Raw genomic sequence first — 15,443 nt, 5'->3', positions numbered from 1 at the left:
GAAGACCTACTAACACACAAAGTGCCCTAACATACACTACAGATGTGCCCACAAGTTTTACATAGATATTTTTAAAAACCAAAGAAAATGACATTTTCTTAAGTAAATGCATGATGAACCATGCTGCAGACCAATGACTGCTTGCTGGGTGCCCTGCAGCTCTCTGCCCCAACCACCTCATCTCTGATCCCACAGGCTGCCTTCACTGCAGTATCTCTGCATTCACAGCCCTGGCCAGGACCAGACAAACAGAATCACAATATCAGTTAGGTTGGAAAAGACCTCTGAGATCATCAAGTCCAACCAAGCACTACCACATTGACTAGACCACGGCACTGAGTGCCATGTCCAGATTTTCCTTAAATACCTCCAGAGATGGTGACTCCACCATCTCCCTGGGCAGCCTATCACAATGCCTAATCCCTCCTTCTGTGAAGAAATTCTTCCTAATGTCCAATCTAAAACTACCCTGGCCCATCTTAAGACTATGTCCTCTTGTCCTGTCACTGGTTACCTGAGAGAAGAGGCTGGCCCCGACCTGGTTACAACCTCCTTTTATTCAAGCTAAAGAACCCAGCTCCCTCACCCATTCCTCAAATGACTCATTCTCCAGACTCTTTCTCAGCTCTGTTGCCCTTCTCTGGACTCACTCCAGCACCTCAATGTTCTTCCTGAATTGAGGGGCCCAGAACTGGACACACTGAGGCACACTCAAGGTGTGGCCTCACCAGTGCCAAGTACACTTCCCTAGCCCCACTGGACAACATCGCTGATACAGGCCAAAGGTTTTACTTCCCTTTTTTAAGTCAGTCTGCCAAAACCTACATTAGACCCCCACCACCTTGGCCATCTCACCCTTCAGGTTCATCCCATGCCCACTGTCACCCTCCTGCCCTTGGCTGGCAGGGCTCACACAGGGGTTGACAGCCAGCCCTGGCCTGGGCTGCTGGTGCTTCCTCACACAGGGCAGGCAGTTGCTAACACCCACGCCTCAAGCCTGACCTGGGAACCTCACAAAATCACAGAATATGCTGAGATTAAAGGGACCCACAAGGATCATTGAAGTCCAGCTCCTGGCCTTCTGCACAGGACAACCCCAAGAATCACACCATGAGCCTGAAAGCATTGGCCAAAAGTTTTTGAACTCTCGGGCTTCCTGCTGTGACCACTGCCCTGGAGAGCCTGTTCCAGTGCCCAACCACCCTCTGGGTGAAGAATCTTTTCCTATGAATCAACCCAAAGCTCTCCTGACACAACTTCAGGCCATTCTCTCGGATTCTGTCACTAGACACCACAGACATCAGTGCCCACCCTTCCTCTTCTCATGAGGAAGCTGTTAACTTCTATGAGGTCTCGCCTCCATCTCCTCTAGGCTGAGACAACCAGGCAAAGTGACCTCAACTGCTCTTTTTAAGTCTTCCCCTCAAATCCCTTCATCCTCTTCGTTGCCCTCCTTTGGATGCTCACTAAAAGCTTTATATCCTTCTTACACTGTGGTGCCCAAAACTGCACACAGGCCTCAAGGTGAGGCTGCCCCAGAGCAGAGCAGAGCAGGACAATCCCTCCCTTGCCCTGCTGGCCATGCTGTGCCTGATGCCCCCCAGGACAGGGTTGGCCCTCCTGGCCCCAGGGCAGTGCTGGCAGCTGTTTGTCCCGCCTGCCCGCCGCAGGCACTGCCCGCACCCTGGGCTGCCCGCTCAGCTTCGCTCCCTCCCACCGGAGCGCCCAAACGCCCCGGGCACCCGCAGCCCTTCCCGCGCGCACGGAGCGGGCTGAGCCCCGCCGGCCGCCGTGGAACCCGGCGCCTGCGCAGAGCGGCGCGGCCGAGCCGGCCATGGCGTTCCGCGCGGGAGGCCCGGCCATGGCGCTGCTGCGGGGCCGCCTGCGCCTCCCCGGGCCCGGCTCCCGCGGGCACGCCCGGCTCGGCCGCTCCGGTGCCGCCGCGCAGCCGGCTGCCGAGGAGCCGGGGGAAGGTAGGGACGGCTCGCCGGGCCTCGCTGCGTTCGCCGCGGTGCCGCACAGCCGGCTGTGCCCGGGGGCGTGGGGAGGGGAGCGGCCGCCTGACCCGCTCGGCCCCGCCGGCATCGCCGCGTCCTGGGCGTGAGGAGCCCCGCAGGGCCCGGGCAGCCCGGCCGGGCGGTGAGGTCGGCCTGTGCCGTCCGGGGCTGCAGCCCTGGGGGCCGGAGTCCGCTGTCAGTGACCGGGACGCGGGTTGTTAAATGTACATAGCGGCTAGAGGTGAATCGAGTGACAGGGCTCATCCCGAGACACCCCTCAAAGGGCATGGGAAACGTGTGACTGGCACTTTAGTGTTTTTAGTACAAGCCGAGAACTAGTGAGGGGTGTCTGTTGCTGCTGTGCATCAGTGCCGTGCTCAGACTGTGCAAAGGACAGCAGAGCCAAAAGTTGTGAGATCACATCTCTGTAGTGGCTAAGTATGCACAGCCACGTATATGCATTTACAGGTAGTAAATCAGGCAAAAATCACAGCCATTCTGGCCTAATGCAGGTCCATGTCATCCGTCCATGGGACTTGTCTTTTTTGCAATCTTGGTCACTTCATCCTTGTCAGTTTCCATGGAAACTGTGATATTTATCATCTTCATAAAGTGTGTCCTTAGTTTTCTGATAAAAAATGCTAGCATAAAACTTGGCTGTGGAAAGAGCTGTTGTGGTTATTATTTACAAGAGTAAATAATACTGAGAGCTCAGTAATGCTATAAAATTAAAGATTTTTAAAAAATAAATACTATCAAGTAATACTAACAACTATGATGTAATGATACTTAAAGGTTTTCTTGAGGCCACAATATCCCCTGGGTTCTTCAAAACCAAAAGCTGAATAAAGTGCTCTCTCCTGAATATCCCTGTGGCACATGGTAGCTGCTGGGAAATACTCCCCAGCTTCCCAATCCAAAAGACAAAAGGGAAATATTAACAGGCAACATCTTCATGGACTCTGCTGATGTGATGTGGTCAGAGGATTAGTTTGAAAGCTATGCAGGGAAGTGATCATGATGTCAGATTTGGGAGATGGCCCCTTTGTATGCAAAGAGGAAAAAAGTTCCATGTTTCTGGATGTTCAGCATGTCTCAATTCCATGTGAATTCTGGAGGCTGTTAGCAGCAGTACAGATTGCCAGTAGCCTGATGAGATATGACTGCTCTGTGGGTTTATTGTAGTAGATGAAAGTGTATTATTAAGTGAAAATTTTGAGTGGGCGTTTACCGTAAAGGAAGGTGCTGAGTTGTAAAAATAGCAAGTGTTGAATTGTTCCAAAGTGCTGGTTTTGTGGTAGTTAAGAGAGACTCTCATTTCAGTGAAGCTTGCCAAAGGTCTAGCCCTGCCTCACTGCCTAGCTGGCATTTCCTATCTCTTATGGGTGTGCTAAGTTTTTTATGGTGAGTAGCAAATTAAAGAAAAAAGAATTCCTTGTATTATGAAGCTTCCTGTGCACCAAAGGAAGTCAGTTTTGTTTTCTTCCTACCTTTCCTACTCCTTGTTATTACAAATGTATGCATTATATTTCTTTCATTCATTCTTCATTCTTTTAATTTTTGCTGTCATGATCTTGTAGAGTCAGGACAAACCTTTGTTCAGTTGTTCAATCCCTAGGAAAGGATTAGGTGAACTAAAACTAGCCACACATCTTTCTGTTTACTTGGAAAAGCCTTGATGCTTGTTTCTTCTCACAGATGCTGAAGTCAGTACCAGAAAGAAAACATTTGCTGAAGTCCAAGCAGAACGACTGGATCAAGCTGAACGGACTGTTTTAATTAAGTGCCCATCAAGACTTAATGAAAAAAAATTATTGCAGTACTTATCCAGTCATGGGAATGTTAAGAGTCATTTCTTTTTTGAAAATCGTGTAAGTAATTAATGATGTCAACTAAAATCTAGACTTAGATGAAAAGAAATACCAGAAAGAAAATTTGGTTAAGGCCTCATTAAGTTACCAAATTATATACACTTAGTGTATTAAATCTGTATTTATCTGTGCTAATGTTCACAAGTTGCTGAGCAGTTGATTTTTATTCATAAGTCAGCTAAGCAACACCTCTAAGGAATAGCCAGCAACCTGTTTTGCACTAAATCTTTGAAACTTTCACATAGCACCATTCATTGTTCTGACAATAGAGGCAGCTCTTTTTTTATGTGTTTCTTGAGTATTTCAGTTGTGAAGATGAATATAGTTCTGACCTTTTATTCTTGTTTCCAAGAATAGCACATCTTAAATACTTTTAATCTGTTGTGGAAAAGCATCTAAAATGTTTTGAGATATGGAACCTAGGATTTGCCTTCAGGGCTGTCATATTAATCTGTCTCAGGAGCCCCAGGAGCATCTGAGCAATATCAGTACAATGAATTCAAGCATTGTATGCATTTATCTCACCCTGTATTTCCGTTCTTAATGTTTTAGGGCATCAGTGCTTTAATAGAGTTTTCAGAAAAGAGCAGTATAGCCTCGTTGCAGGATGCTGTTGGGATCCCAAGTGCTTCAGAGCATCATGTTGTCCCATTTAAATCAAGACTTTTTACTTTCACACTGAAAAACCCAGTGAGTCAACACCTTGAAGAGACACCACTTCACCTCTCTCCTCAGAGTCACATTCCAGTGAAAAACCTTATTGAAAAGCTTTGCCTTGCAGACAGTGTAAGTAGAGGTTTCTAGATCTCTCTTAATTAAAAATAAGGCATGTTCATTTCAGATTTGCAAGTGGTCATGTGAAACTTATAAAGCTATTTATTTTTATTAAAATGGTAACATATTAGCATTTTATGTGAAGAGTTCTCCTACACTGAAGTAAATAAATGAAATTGTTCATTTTAATTATGAAAATAAGTTTTCTGTATGAAAGAAACCTTTTTGAAGTTTTGAAAAATAAGCTTCTAATTGCATTGATATTAAATAGAGGAAAATATATGTTAATAGAAGATGGGTCATTGTATTTTTATGGTGTTTATTTTCTGAACTAGATAAGCAGTCAGATGTACATTCTACTGGATGAGTATCAGCTGACAGAGGAAAACATCAGGCTGCGATTTCTGGCCTGCTCCTTGGTTCGGGATTTTGCACGTGCCTATTTCCCTGACAGCACAGTGAAGCCATTTGGCTCTTCAGTCAACACCTTTGGCAAACTGGGATCTGATGTGGACATGTTCCTGGACTTCCGTGACACAGGAAAGCATGCCACAAAAATGGTGAGATTGTGCTGTGCCTCTTCAGTTTGTTGGATTTCTTCAACAGAGCAGCTCATTTGCTGTTTCACACACAGGAATCAGTTTATTTTTATTTAAATTTTAAATGGGTTCATACTATAGAGTGTGACAAGTTTATTTGAATGTTTCGATCTGAAGGCTTTCAAAAACTGATTGTGACGTGGACGAGATGTTCTTTGCAATAGAAAGAAAATTATTTGGTGTTTACAAAACTTTGCACTGTTAGGGTGAATTTCACTATGAAGAAAATCCTCATCCTCCAAAATTGTTTCAGCAGAATCAGACTTTCCCATTCTATTGTCATATTTTCTTCTCTGTAGCTTCCGTGCTTCAGCCATGCTCTGTTAAAGCTTGGCTTTGTTTTTTAGGGTCCCCCCTGTCCTAAAGCAAAGTAAGTTTGTGCATGTGCACATCTGTATTTTGGCAGGATTGTCACGTTCTTTTCCTTACCTTAAAGAAATGGCTTTTTGCTCCAGGAAAGTTACTGGATTATGTACTGGGCTGTGTATATATCTGTAGGCACATATTGAGTGTATGCAGGTGTGAGAGCTCAGGATGTGGGATAGTCATGGTGAATGCTTACAGGTCACAGATCCTGAATAAATAATCAAGTGATTCTTGTGAAAACTTTTCTTTTTACTTGTGTGCTGACAGATAGTTTGGGAAAAGCTGTTGGGAAAAACTGTTGAAGTTTAGGAAAAAAGTTTAGGCCCATTGTCTTTTCAGTTTTTCCTTAGAAGACAATGGGCTTAAACTTTTGAAGATTGAAAATTCTCTCAGCTTTTCTGTACAATTTGTATATTGCTGTGTCAGTTACTTCTAAAGAAATAATCCTTCAAATGTATATAGTTTTTAATATTACTGCAGCAATAAATCACAATGAAAGCAAATATATCAGCTGAAGAGAAGGGTTGTTGTGTGTGTGAAATGTTAAAATCTTTATGCTTAACCAGTGAAGTTGCCTGTTAAATTTTGAAGGAATAACTTTTAAGTATAAAATGTCTATTTTCAAAGCATGTTTGGTAACTAGCTGTTTTCTTTGCTATGTATTCTCTGTGGAGATAGAAGTTCTGTTGTGAAATGTAGAGTATTTGATGCTGAGTGAGCAGCTGTGATTACCTGTGAATAGCTGAGAGACTTATTACTCTGGGGAGACAAAGGGGACGTAGCTTTATTTACAAGGTGATTTAGCAGCAGTGGAAAAGGTGTGTTCTGATTTCTGCACTTCTGTAGCCTTTCAGGAGGTGCCAGGAACTGGGAGTATCAGGCATTTCAGCACCTATTTACATTAAATAACTGGTTTTGAGCCTTATGGCAAACTTATTATTAATTGCAATTTAAGAAAAGGGGTAGAAGTGGGGACTTTCTTTATCAAGAGTGGATGCTAGACCACAGATTAGGCATTTTTAACCCCTGGGCAGTTTGGGAGATTAGGGAATGACTGTAAACAGGGCTCTGTGATACTTTAGAGTTGCAGTTTTTATTAAACTGTTGTGCTTCTTGCTTACATTACTGTATCAGTTTACCAAAAAGTAACTGTTTACTCTTAATAATAGTTTCATATTTGCTGTTTCCATCTACATGATAAGAATTGGGGAAGAACCACAGGGTTGGGGTAAGTCTATCAGTACTTCATAGCCCCTAGCTAGCACCAAAGTTACATGAAGGTATATAAGTATATGAAGGTTCATTTAATTGCTAAGAATATCTACTTTATAAAAGAGTCTTCATTCAGTTTTTGAGAAATAGTGAGGTGCTGTCTGGAAAGGCCCATTGTGGTTTTTGTCACAAATATGTAAACACTGCCCACGTACAGGTCAGCTGAGTACCCATCTTTATCTTTCCTGTTAACTGCCTCGATGTTGATGGTTACAGGCTTCTTTCACTTAGAGCAGCCCTGTGTAGCATCAGCCTCACAGCCAGATGGGATTAGGGACTGCTGCCCTGGCATGTTCCACCTCACATGGAGCTGACTGGAGAGCCACTCCCCTCGGCAACAGTCACCTCAGTGATGGCCAGAGAGACTCAGAAATTCAGCCCCTGACCTGACCTTATGGGAAAGGTTGCAAGGTCCATAACTTCTGAATTGTTTCACCTGTCTGAGGTCACTGGTTTGTGGGCAACAAAAGTAATGCACTCGGTATCTCAGTTACTGTTACATCACTGTAATTTTATTTGTACAGTATGCATTCACCCATGACATGTTCCAAGGGGGAGGATAAGTCAGTGTCAAGTCTAGGATTAGCAAATAAAACTAGCTGAGATATCTTAAAAACACAAGACTATAAAGAAAACAGAGATTTCACAGGTATTTTATTGAGGTAAAAACTACAAACAGGGCAAATCAAAATACAAAGACCTACAGAGAAGTTAATTTCTGATGTTAGAATATATCTTCACAATATTTTTGTCTTTCAGGGAAACTATATAATGACATGAAGTAAATTTTTTTAAGTCTTCCATAATCGTATCTTAATTTTGAATTATTTAAGTAATTTGCATGCTAAATTTTTTAACTCTTTAAAATGAAAAAGACATTTTTTCTTACATTAATTTACTAATAATACATTGTTCTTTGAGGATTTGACATGGAATTACTGATAGTTTGAAATTATTGGTAGTTTGGTTGTATTGCCCTTCTGTAATTGTATGCTCCTCTTGGCAGTCAAAGCATTTATGCTCTCCTGGTAATTCCAGAATTACCTTTTTTAGCCAGTAGTGAGATGTAGTACTATTACACTTCTGTTTGAACATGTAGATTTATAGTAAGTTGATCACTATTAGCTGGAAAAATTGAATCACCAGAAAAGAATATAAAAGATAGAGCAGTAATGTTTTTACCTATTTTAAGTTCTGTGGACTGCTTTGAATAATTCTTGTCTTTCAGTTCTAGTTGTACAAACTCCTTTGCAAATTGCGGTGGTCTTTCAGAAGTATTTTTAAGTGTCTCTTGTTTGAGAGCTAACAGCTTGCTTTTAAAATTCTGTGTTAGAAAAAAGGTCCCTTTGAAATGGAGTATCAGATGAAAAGATTACCATCAGAAAGATTAGCAACTCAGAGGATTCTCTCTGTGATTGGTGACTGCCTTGACAATTTTGGTCCTGGGTGTGCGAATGTACAGAAGATCCTCAATGCCCGCTGCCCTCTGGTGAAGTTTTCCCATCAGCCAACAGGATTCCAGTGTGATCTGTCAGTGAGCAACAGGTGAGACCTGGTTTTAAAAAGTTTGCAGAGAATTCTGATGTGCTTAAAGTGTTCTGAAAACCTGTTATGTCAACTGTTTTCTCTTTTCTATGTTCCTAACAAATGTGAATGTTGGTTCTGAAAGTAAAAAGGATATTTTTTGACTTCTAGAGGTTAGAGTTTAATGTCCTTAAGTTGTATTTCTCCAGCATAGGAAATACTTGCTGGTTGAAGCTGAAGCCTCAAAAACCAGTCTGTGAAAGAAGTTTGGCTTATAAAACAGGGAAGAAGGCCATCAGTGTTCATTAGTCATTACTTCCCCATGGCATCTGCACAGCCTTTCTTGATTGCTTTTCAGAGTAAGCAGCTCCAGAATGTTAATTTTTAGGGATTTTGCTTCTAGTTATTTTGGTATCCTTTCCTTCTTCTTAAGGCCTGCGTACCCCTGTTTGCTGGGAAGATGCCCGGACGCCAAGGGAATTCCCGGAGGGAAGGGGAGCCCGCGGCGTTCCCGGGGCCGCTCGCAGCACTTCCCGCTAGGGGGCGCCGGCTGCCCAGGAATCCCCTCAGAGCCCCCGGGGACGCGGGAATGGCCGCGCCGCCCCTTTGGGCTTCTGCTGTCCCGGGTTACAGTCAGAAACACTCCCTCACTCAATAAACAGCTCTGGCATGCGGGTACATTGCCCAAAATGAGTTACTGACCCTTTGCATTGTTTTGGGGAATATAAAAATATGAGTGATTATTCTTCAGGATAAAAGTGACACGACCCAAGGGAATGGCCTGAAGTTGTGTCTGAGAGATGCAGGTTGGATATCAGGAAAAGGTTTGAGCCCTGGAACAGGCTCTCCAGGGAAGTGGTCACAGCACCAAGCCTGACAGAGTTGAAGAAGCTTTTTGACAATGCTCTCAGCACAGGGTGTGACTCCTGCGGCTGTCCTGTACAGGACCAGGAGTTGGACTTTAATGATCCTTGTGGGTCCCTTCCAACTCAGATTCTATTTTATGTTTCTGTGATACAAGTTTTAGTGCAGTTTTGTGACTTCTCTGCATCAGATACAATCAGATCAGGTACACTACTGAATTACCCAAAGCTCTGTTTCAGAATATGCAGGAGTTATTAAGACAATACTGAACAAGATTCTTACAATGAAATTACTTCTCTATATGCAGCCACAGTGAAAGTCAGCATGTAGTTTTGTACAAGCTTCCTTGTAAATCACTGCTGATAGTTTGGCTGCTTGGGACTGCACGTTTTGTCTTGTTATAATTTTTACTAGAAACACAGCTCTCTGGACACCCTAAAGCATCTCACAGCTGAAGTTTAAAAAGTCCATGTTACAAAATTTTGACCTAGTAAATGTCCTCAAAAGGATATGATGAATTTTTAGAACATCTTTTTTAGCACCTCAGGCTAAAACTGAAGCAAAGTCAGTTTTACTCTCATACTGTACTTCCATTTTTTTTCTACCTTTTCTTGCCCTTCCATTCATACAATACATGAATGGTTGTGTAGCAGTGTGATAAAGGAGATCAAAAACTGATCCATCTGAAAACCTTTATCCTTCCAGATTAGTTGTTTTTTTTCAGCTCGACTAGTCATTTGAAAATTACCAAACTGACTTGTTTTGTGGATTTCATTGTGTCTCTGCACTTAGATTATTTTTCAGTGCAGCATTTTACTATCTTTTAGATAAAAGCAGTAAAAGAAGTTCTGGTTGTATTTTATTATATGTTAGGATAGAGATATTATCTAACTTAGCAGAGATAATTGTGGCTGAATAATGTTTTTTCGCCTCAGTTCTGCATAGTTTGACTCCACATTACTTGATGGTATTTTCTTTATTTTGGGTTTATTTTCCTCCCACTGAGATGTGGATTGAGGAAACAGGAAACAGTGCAAATACCTATTACTTATCCAGAACTTATAATTCTTGCTATGAAAAATTACCAGGAATTTAATCCTGATAATTCCAGGCATTCCTAGCCAAACCATTCTACTATTCTACAATTCTCTTCTATTTTTTAAAATGTATAAATGTTACTTTTTTTTTAATGAAAGCGTCTTTCTCTTATAATGAACAATGAATACTGCACCTGATACTTTATAATTTTCTCATCATTTACATGTCTTCCCATTTGCTCTGCAGCATTGCAATAAGGAGTTCAGAGCTGCTGTACATCTATGGCTGCCTCGATTCCCGTGTGCGAGCCTTGGTGTTCACCATCCGGTGCTGGGCCCGTGTCCATGGGCTCACCAACAGTGCTCCTGGCACCTGGATCACAAACTTCTCCCTGACCATGATGGTCATGTTTTTTCTGCAGAGGAGATCGCCACCTATCATTCCAACACTAGACCAGCTCAAAGAACTGGCAGGTAAGCACAGCTGTTTGTGTTTATTGCAGTTTATTGTTTATTGCACATTTGTTTTGTCTAAAGTGAAAAACAAACCCAAGCAATTTCTTTATGCTCTTGAATACTAATGAATATTATTTGTGTTTTAAGTTTGAAGGAATACACAAGTTTTACCTGGGTTTTTTTAGTGAAAATAGTGCATCTTTAAAGGCAAAATAAATCCCTTTTCAATACAATACTAATTCTATTTAGAGGGGTTAGGCTTATTCTGTCTCTTAGATAATTAAATGTAATTTCTTTGTTCAGTGCTCCTATGCTGAATTTTTTTTTTAATTTTGTTATTTAGAAGACTTGTATGAACTTGAACGTTTCTGGAGTTAAGGATTTTATGCAGACTTAGCTGCACAAAATATGATGATATGATGTGTATTGTTTTATAGCTACCAAATGCTTAAAAGAAGGCTGTGTTTTCTCCCAATTTGTAATATCCTTGAGACTGTTCAGGCCCCTTGCAAATAATTTTTGTATCTCCACAAACAAGCTGTTCTCGAGGTTTCTTACACAGCACTCAGGGCGTGTTATCTTCAGTGAATTGTATAAAAGCATTGAGAATGACACCTCAAGTTCTTGATTCCTTACTCATGTGTTCTGCTTATTGACATGATTTATTGGAAGCTTTGAGTGCTTGGATGAAAAGGTCTGTGTTCCGTTACTTTAAGATAATTCTAAACATTTCCATCAGAATTCTGTGGAAATGTTTGTACATAAAACATGTGTTCTGGTATTTACAAGTGTTCCTAATTCTGTGAAGTTTTTCAGAGGAAGACAGTGAACGCTCTGGGGCTGATCTGTTTTTAAACCCTCATGTAGGTAGTACCCTCAGAGAGTTGTGCTGTTAAGTGTGTAATACAGCCCTCTGTGCAGAGATACTCTGCTTGTTACTTACAAGAAGTTTCAGAGATACAAAGATGTCATTTATCTTAGTCCTGTAGGATTTTAAAAGTGTGCCATTTGCTCATGATGCTTTTCCTTTGCCCATCTATGGACTTTTTTCTTTTAAATCTTTTACCACTTAATTTGAATCTTAACCTTCAAGTTCACTTGTGAATTCCTAATTTGATTTGTGTAGTATGGTAGCATTGCTTTCAGCTTGTTATCTGAATTTTATAAATACAATGGCATTTAAATGTTTATTACTTTAAAATATACCCACAATTTTTCTTTCAGGTGAAAAAGACAAGCATATAATTGGAGGATATGATTGCTCATTTGTTAGTGATTTAAGGAAGATTAAACCTACAAAAAACACAGAAACACTTGGTAGGTAGATCATCATAACTTTGTTTATTTTATGACCATATTGAAAACAAACTTTTCTTTAATGTTACTGATGGCTCTTGTTTTTCTTTCTCCTTAGATGTATTGTTGAGTGAGTTTTTTGAATATTTTGGAAACTTTGACTTCAGAAAGAATTCCATAAATCTTCGAAAGGTAAATGAATTTTAATTGCTCATCATTAGCAACTGAATCTCTCTATCTGCCATTTGACAAACTGCATATGCTATGCAACAATTTCTATCGTCTTTAATTATATATAAAAAAACATTTATATGGAAACAGAGTTCTTTCTGTGAAGGAGGAGTGTTTTCCTCTTGGAGCCCAGTAAGTTACAATACCATTAAGAACATTTACAGTGTCATTGCTTGCATATACTGGAAAGCAGGAACTGATGCAAAGCTTGTGTGATTTTAGTGAAAAGCCCTGTAATAAAAGTGGCAGTTTTAAAAAAGTCAAAGATCTTTTGCTTCTGTGGGAGGAAAACTTTTAAAATGTCAGGATGTCTGTCATAGCAAAAGTCTGTGACAAACCCTGTGAGCTGACAAAATTCACATTTGAAGTTGGGAGTCCAGACCCAAGCAGAGCCTACATTAAAACTTACAGCTGAGTTTTGGGTATGCTTTTGACACTGCAGTTTTCTACTGCAGTTTGTATCAGCCTGCAGTAACTGTGCTGCAGCTCAGTAGGCATGCCATAGCATGGTAACTCTGTGCTAGCACTTCAGTTTGCTTTGTATGTTTTAGTCATCCTATTGGTCTGTGTGTGCATGCAGGTATAATGGGAATACATGGAAATGTAACCTCCATAACTCACTCCTGTTCCTGCTGGGCTGCTTCCAGAGTGGGGTTCCAGTGCCAGTTGCTGTGTGGATGCTCATTTGTTCTTTCCTAATTGGGCATTGTGGATCACTGTCTAAAGAGCCCTTTTTGCAGATCCATCCTAGAAACTGATTTATTTAGGTGGAGAACTTCAGTTTGCTGTTAAACCTGAAAAAGCCAAGCGAAAACACATTTGGAGCCTGAGCTAGTCAGGGGAGGTATCTGGGCTGCTGCTCTTCCTCTGGCAGTGCTCTTGGCCCTGGGGCAAGTGTATGTAAGGTGTACACAGACACTTCCTGACCAGCAGGAGCTGGTGGATTCCTGCTAGAGCTTGGGCAGAGGTTCTGCTATAGAGAGAACCAGGCAGCTAAGAAACACTGATAAGCACTGAGCTGGAAGTGCATTTAAATAACAAACTACATAGTTGTCAGCTATTTGTGTTGTACTATACCAGGTGCCTAACAGGGGACCATGACCTGAATAGCTCTGTGCTTAAAAGCAGACCAAATTGGGAGGAATTTCAGCTAACAAAGCAATCTTGTCCACTTACACCAGCACTGTGATGTCTGTGAACAGTGTGGGAGGAATGGTTTGAACAGTTTAAGTGCATGCAGTGTTTTATCAAAGTGAGCTGTGCAGGTTAATATGACACCCTGATGCTGCCCATACACAAGTGGAATTAAGAGTAGGAGGTTGCAGTAGTGAGGTCTGAGGTTTGTTGGACAGCAAATGGGAGAATGGCCAGAAAGATAGGTTAGCCTGTAGTTGTGTGTTCTTTACCTTGAAGAATATCTAAGTTGAATGTGGCAAAGAAAACCACCACTGAGAGGGTTCAGAGAACAGGAATAATGCAGTCAAGTTGACAAGAAAATTAACTTGATTAATAATGACTGGGTGTTTTGTAAAATGTTCTCCAATAAGTCAGAACACTTTTAATTCTAATGTAATAGCTCAAGGGTTTGTTATTTGCTCAGCCTATAATGTACATATGCAACTTTGGCTTTTTCTTTATGCTGTCTGCAGGGAAAGGAAGTAAATAAGCCTGAGTCGTCTCCTCTTTATATCTGGAATCCCTTTGAACAAGACCTTAATATCAGCAAGAATGTTAATCAGCCACAGCTGGAGAAATTTATAGCTATGGCCAGAGAAAGTGCCTGGATTTTACAGAAGGAAGATAACACTCAGCAAATGATCAATAAAGAACCTTGGGGACTGGCAGCTTTACTGATACCATTTGGAAAAAATAATTCCAGCAAGATGAAGAATAGGATGAAAGGAATAGGAAGTGAAACAATCAGAAGCCTCTTGGACTCTTTAAAGTTAAATAGTGCAAGCAGTCAACAAAAAGCAGTGGGAAAATGACTTTAAGCACAGAAACATAATAGCTAATATTCTGTTTTAGGAATTGAATGTGACACGCAGTCCAAAGAACATTAATTTTAATATTTCTATATGGGGAATGGAGAATCAAGCAATCTCTGGTTTTCATCCTAATGATTTTTGTACAGGTCTGCATTCTTTCTGTACATTTTTCTCCTCCTTACTCCTCACTTTTCCATCTGTTTTATGAATGAAGAGTATTCAAATCTAAGTTTTACAGATGCATTTTGGAAGTAGCCTTCAGATGGGCACTCTTCTGTAAAAAAGGCTGACAGGAGCAGTATGGGAAAAAGCCTTTGGGAATTCTCTTGGCTAGCATACAAATGATATGCTAATTAAAAGCTCAAGAAACAACCACCTTTCCATGAAACCACAGTCTGAAAGAAGATGAATGTGTTGGAACCATTGTTTCCAATCCAGTCGTGTTTTGGAAGGCAGTAAAACCCAAGTGCATGTATCTGTTTTTGCAGTTGTTTTCCATTTGTGTAGATAGTGCCAAGACAAAATAAAGAGAATGGAATTGGATAGTTGGGTGTGCAGTTTCATAAAGCATTGCACCACCACAGCTCTCCAAGGGTAGTGCCACTGTTTTGTGTTGGAAAAGTGGGTTTGCTCTTGTGTTTATCACCTGATTTAAAATGTCTTTAGTTAACTCTCATTTGTTTTCTCTACACAGGACTGGTCTCCACCCACATTTGTTTCTTATTTTGCCTTCAGCTTCACTTTAAACCTGTATTTCAGGTTCATGCCCTTCTTGCTTCATCACTCTCCCCAAAGCTGCTGCCTACATGGTGACATGAGAGCATTCCTGCAGAGGGATCTGTCCTATGCAGAGATCCAGAGAATCACCCCAGTCTTGCCTTGGTTTTCACATATTCAGGAGAGCAGTGATGGTCCCCCTTCCAGATCAGTTGGGCCAGCAGAGTCAGTGCTTTTTATTGACTTGAAACATTGAGTGCTCTCTGCATCCACTTAAAAAGAAGTCTTTTCAGAGGAAGGGGGAGAGAGAGAGAAGGAAGGAAATGGTAAATGGAGAGCAGGCAAATATCAAACTTTAAAAGTACATTTGTGAATATTTCACCTGTCCAGTTTGAGAGCCACTCATGCATTAGACTAAATGGTAGCAGTGTTAGCAATTCCACAGAGCGTT

At 41.3% G+C, this 15,443-nt stretch overlaps 1 protein-coding gene across 1 annotated transcript; it reads left to right on the top strand.

The window, feature by feature from the left end:
- The first annotated feature begins 1,816 nt into the window (after nucleotides 1-1,816).
- On the top strand, nucleotides 1,817-14,818 carry MTPAP (mitochondrial poly(A) polymerase). The gene is made up of 9 exons (XM_058812629.1): nucleotides 1,817-1,973; nucleotides 3,696-3,868; nucleotides 4,421-4,654; nucleotides 4,978-5,202; nucleotides 8,213-8,424; nucleotides 10,552-10,778; nucleotides 11,985-12,077; nucleotides 12,175-12,248; nucleotides 13,937-14,818. Exons 1-9 carry the CDS (start codon nucleotides 1,835-1,837, stop codon nucleotides 14,273-14,275), a joined length of 1,716 nt encoding a protein of 571 aa, XP_058668612.1. The 5' UTR covers nucleotides 1,817-1,834; the 3' UTR covers nucleotides 14,276-14,818.
- Nucleotides 14,819-15,443: the final 625 nt, after the last annotated feature.

The sequence above is a fragment of the Ammospiza caudacuta genome, chromosome 1 (assembly GCF_027887145.1).
Source record: "Ammospiza caudacuta isolate bAmmCau1 chromosome 1, bAmmCau1.pri, whole genome shotgun sequence".
In the NCBI taxonomy this organism is placed as follows: domain Eukaryota; kingdom Metazoa; phylum Chordata; class Aves; order Passeriformes; family Passerellidae; genus Ammospiza; species Ammospiza caudacuta.
The sequence above is the reverse complement of the archived record's forward strand: the minus strand, read 5'-3'. Positions and strand labels throughout refer to the sequence as shown.

Bases quoted from the DNA above. Each gene is read 5' to 3' on its own strand.
- MTPAP (XM_058812629.1), top strand. From the start codon at position 1,835: ATGGCGTTCCGCGCGGGAGGCCCGGCCATGGCGCTGCTGCGGGGCCGC. The intron at 8,425-10,551 runs GTGAGACCTGGT...TTTGCTCTGCAG, and splicing joins GATCTGTCAGTGAGCAACAG to CATTGCAATAAGGAGTTCAG. The intron at 12,078-12,174 runs GTAGGTAGATCA...CTTTCTCCTTAG, and splicing joins AAAAAACACAGAAACACTTG to ATGTATTGTTGAGTGAGTTT.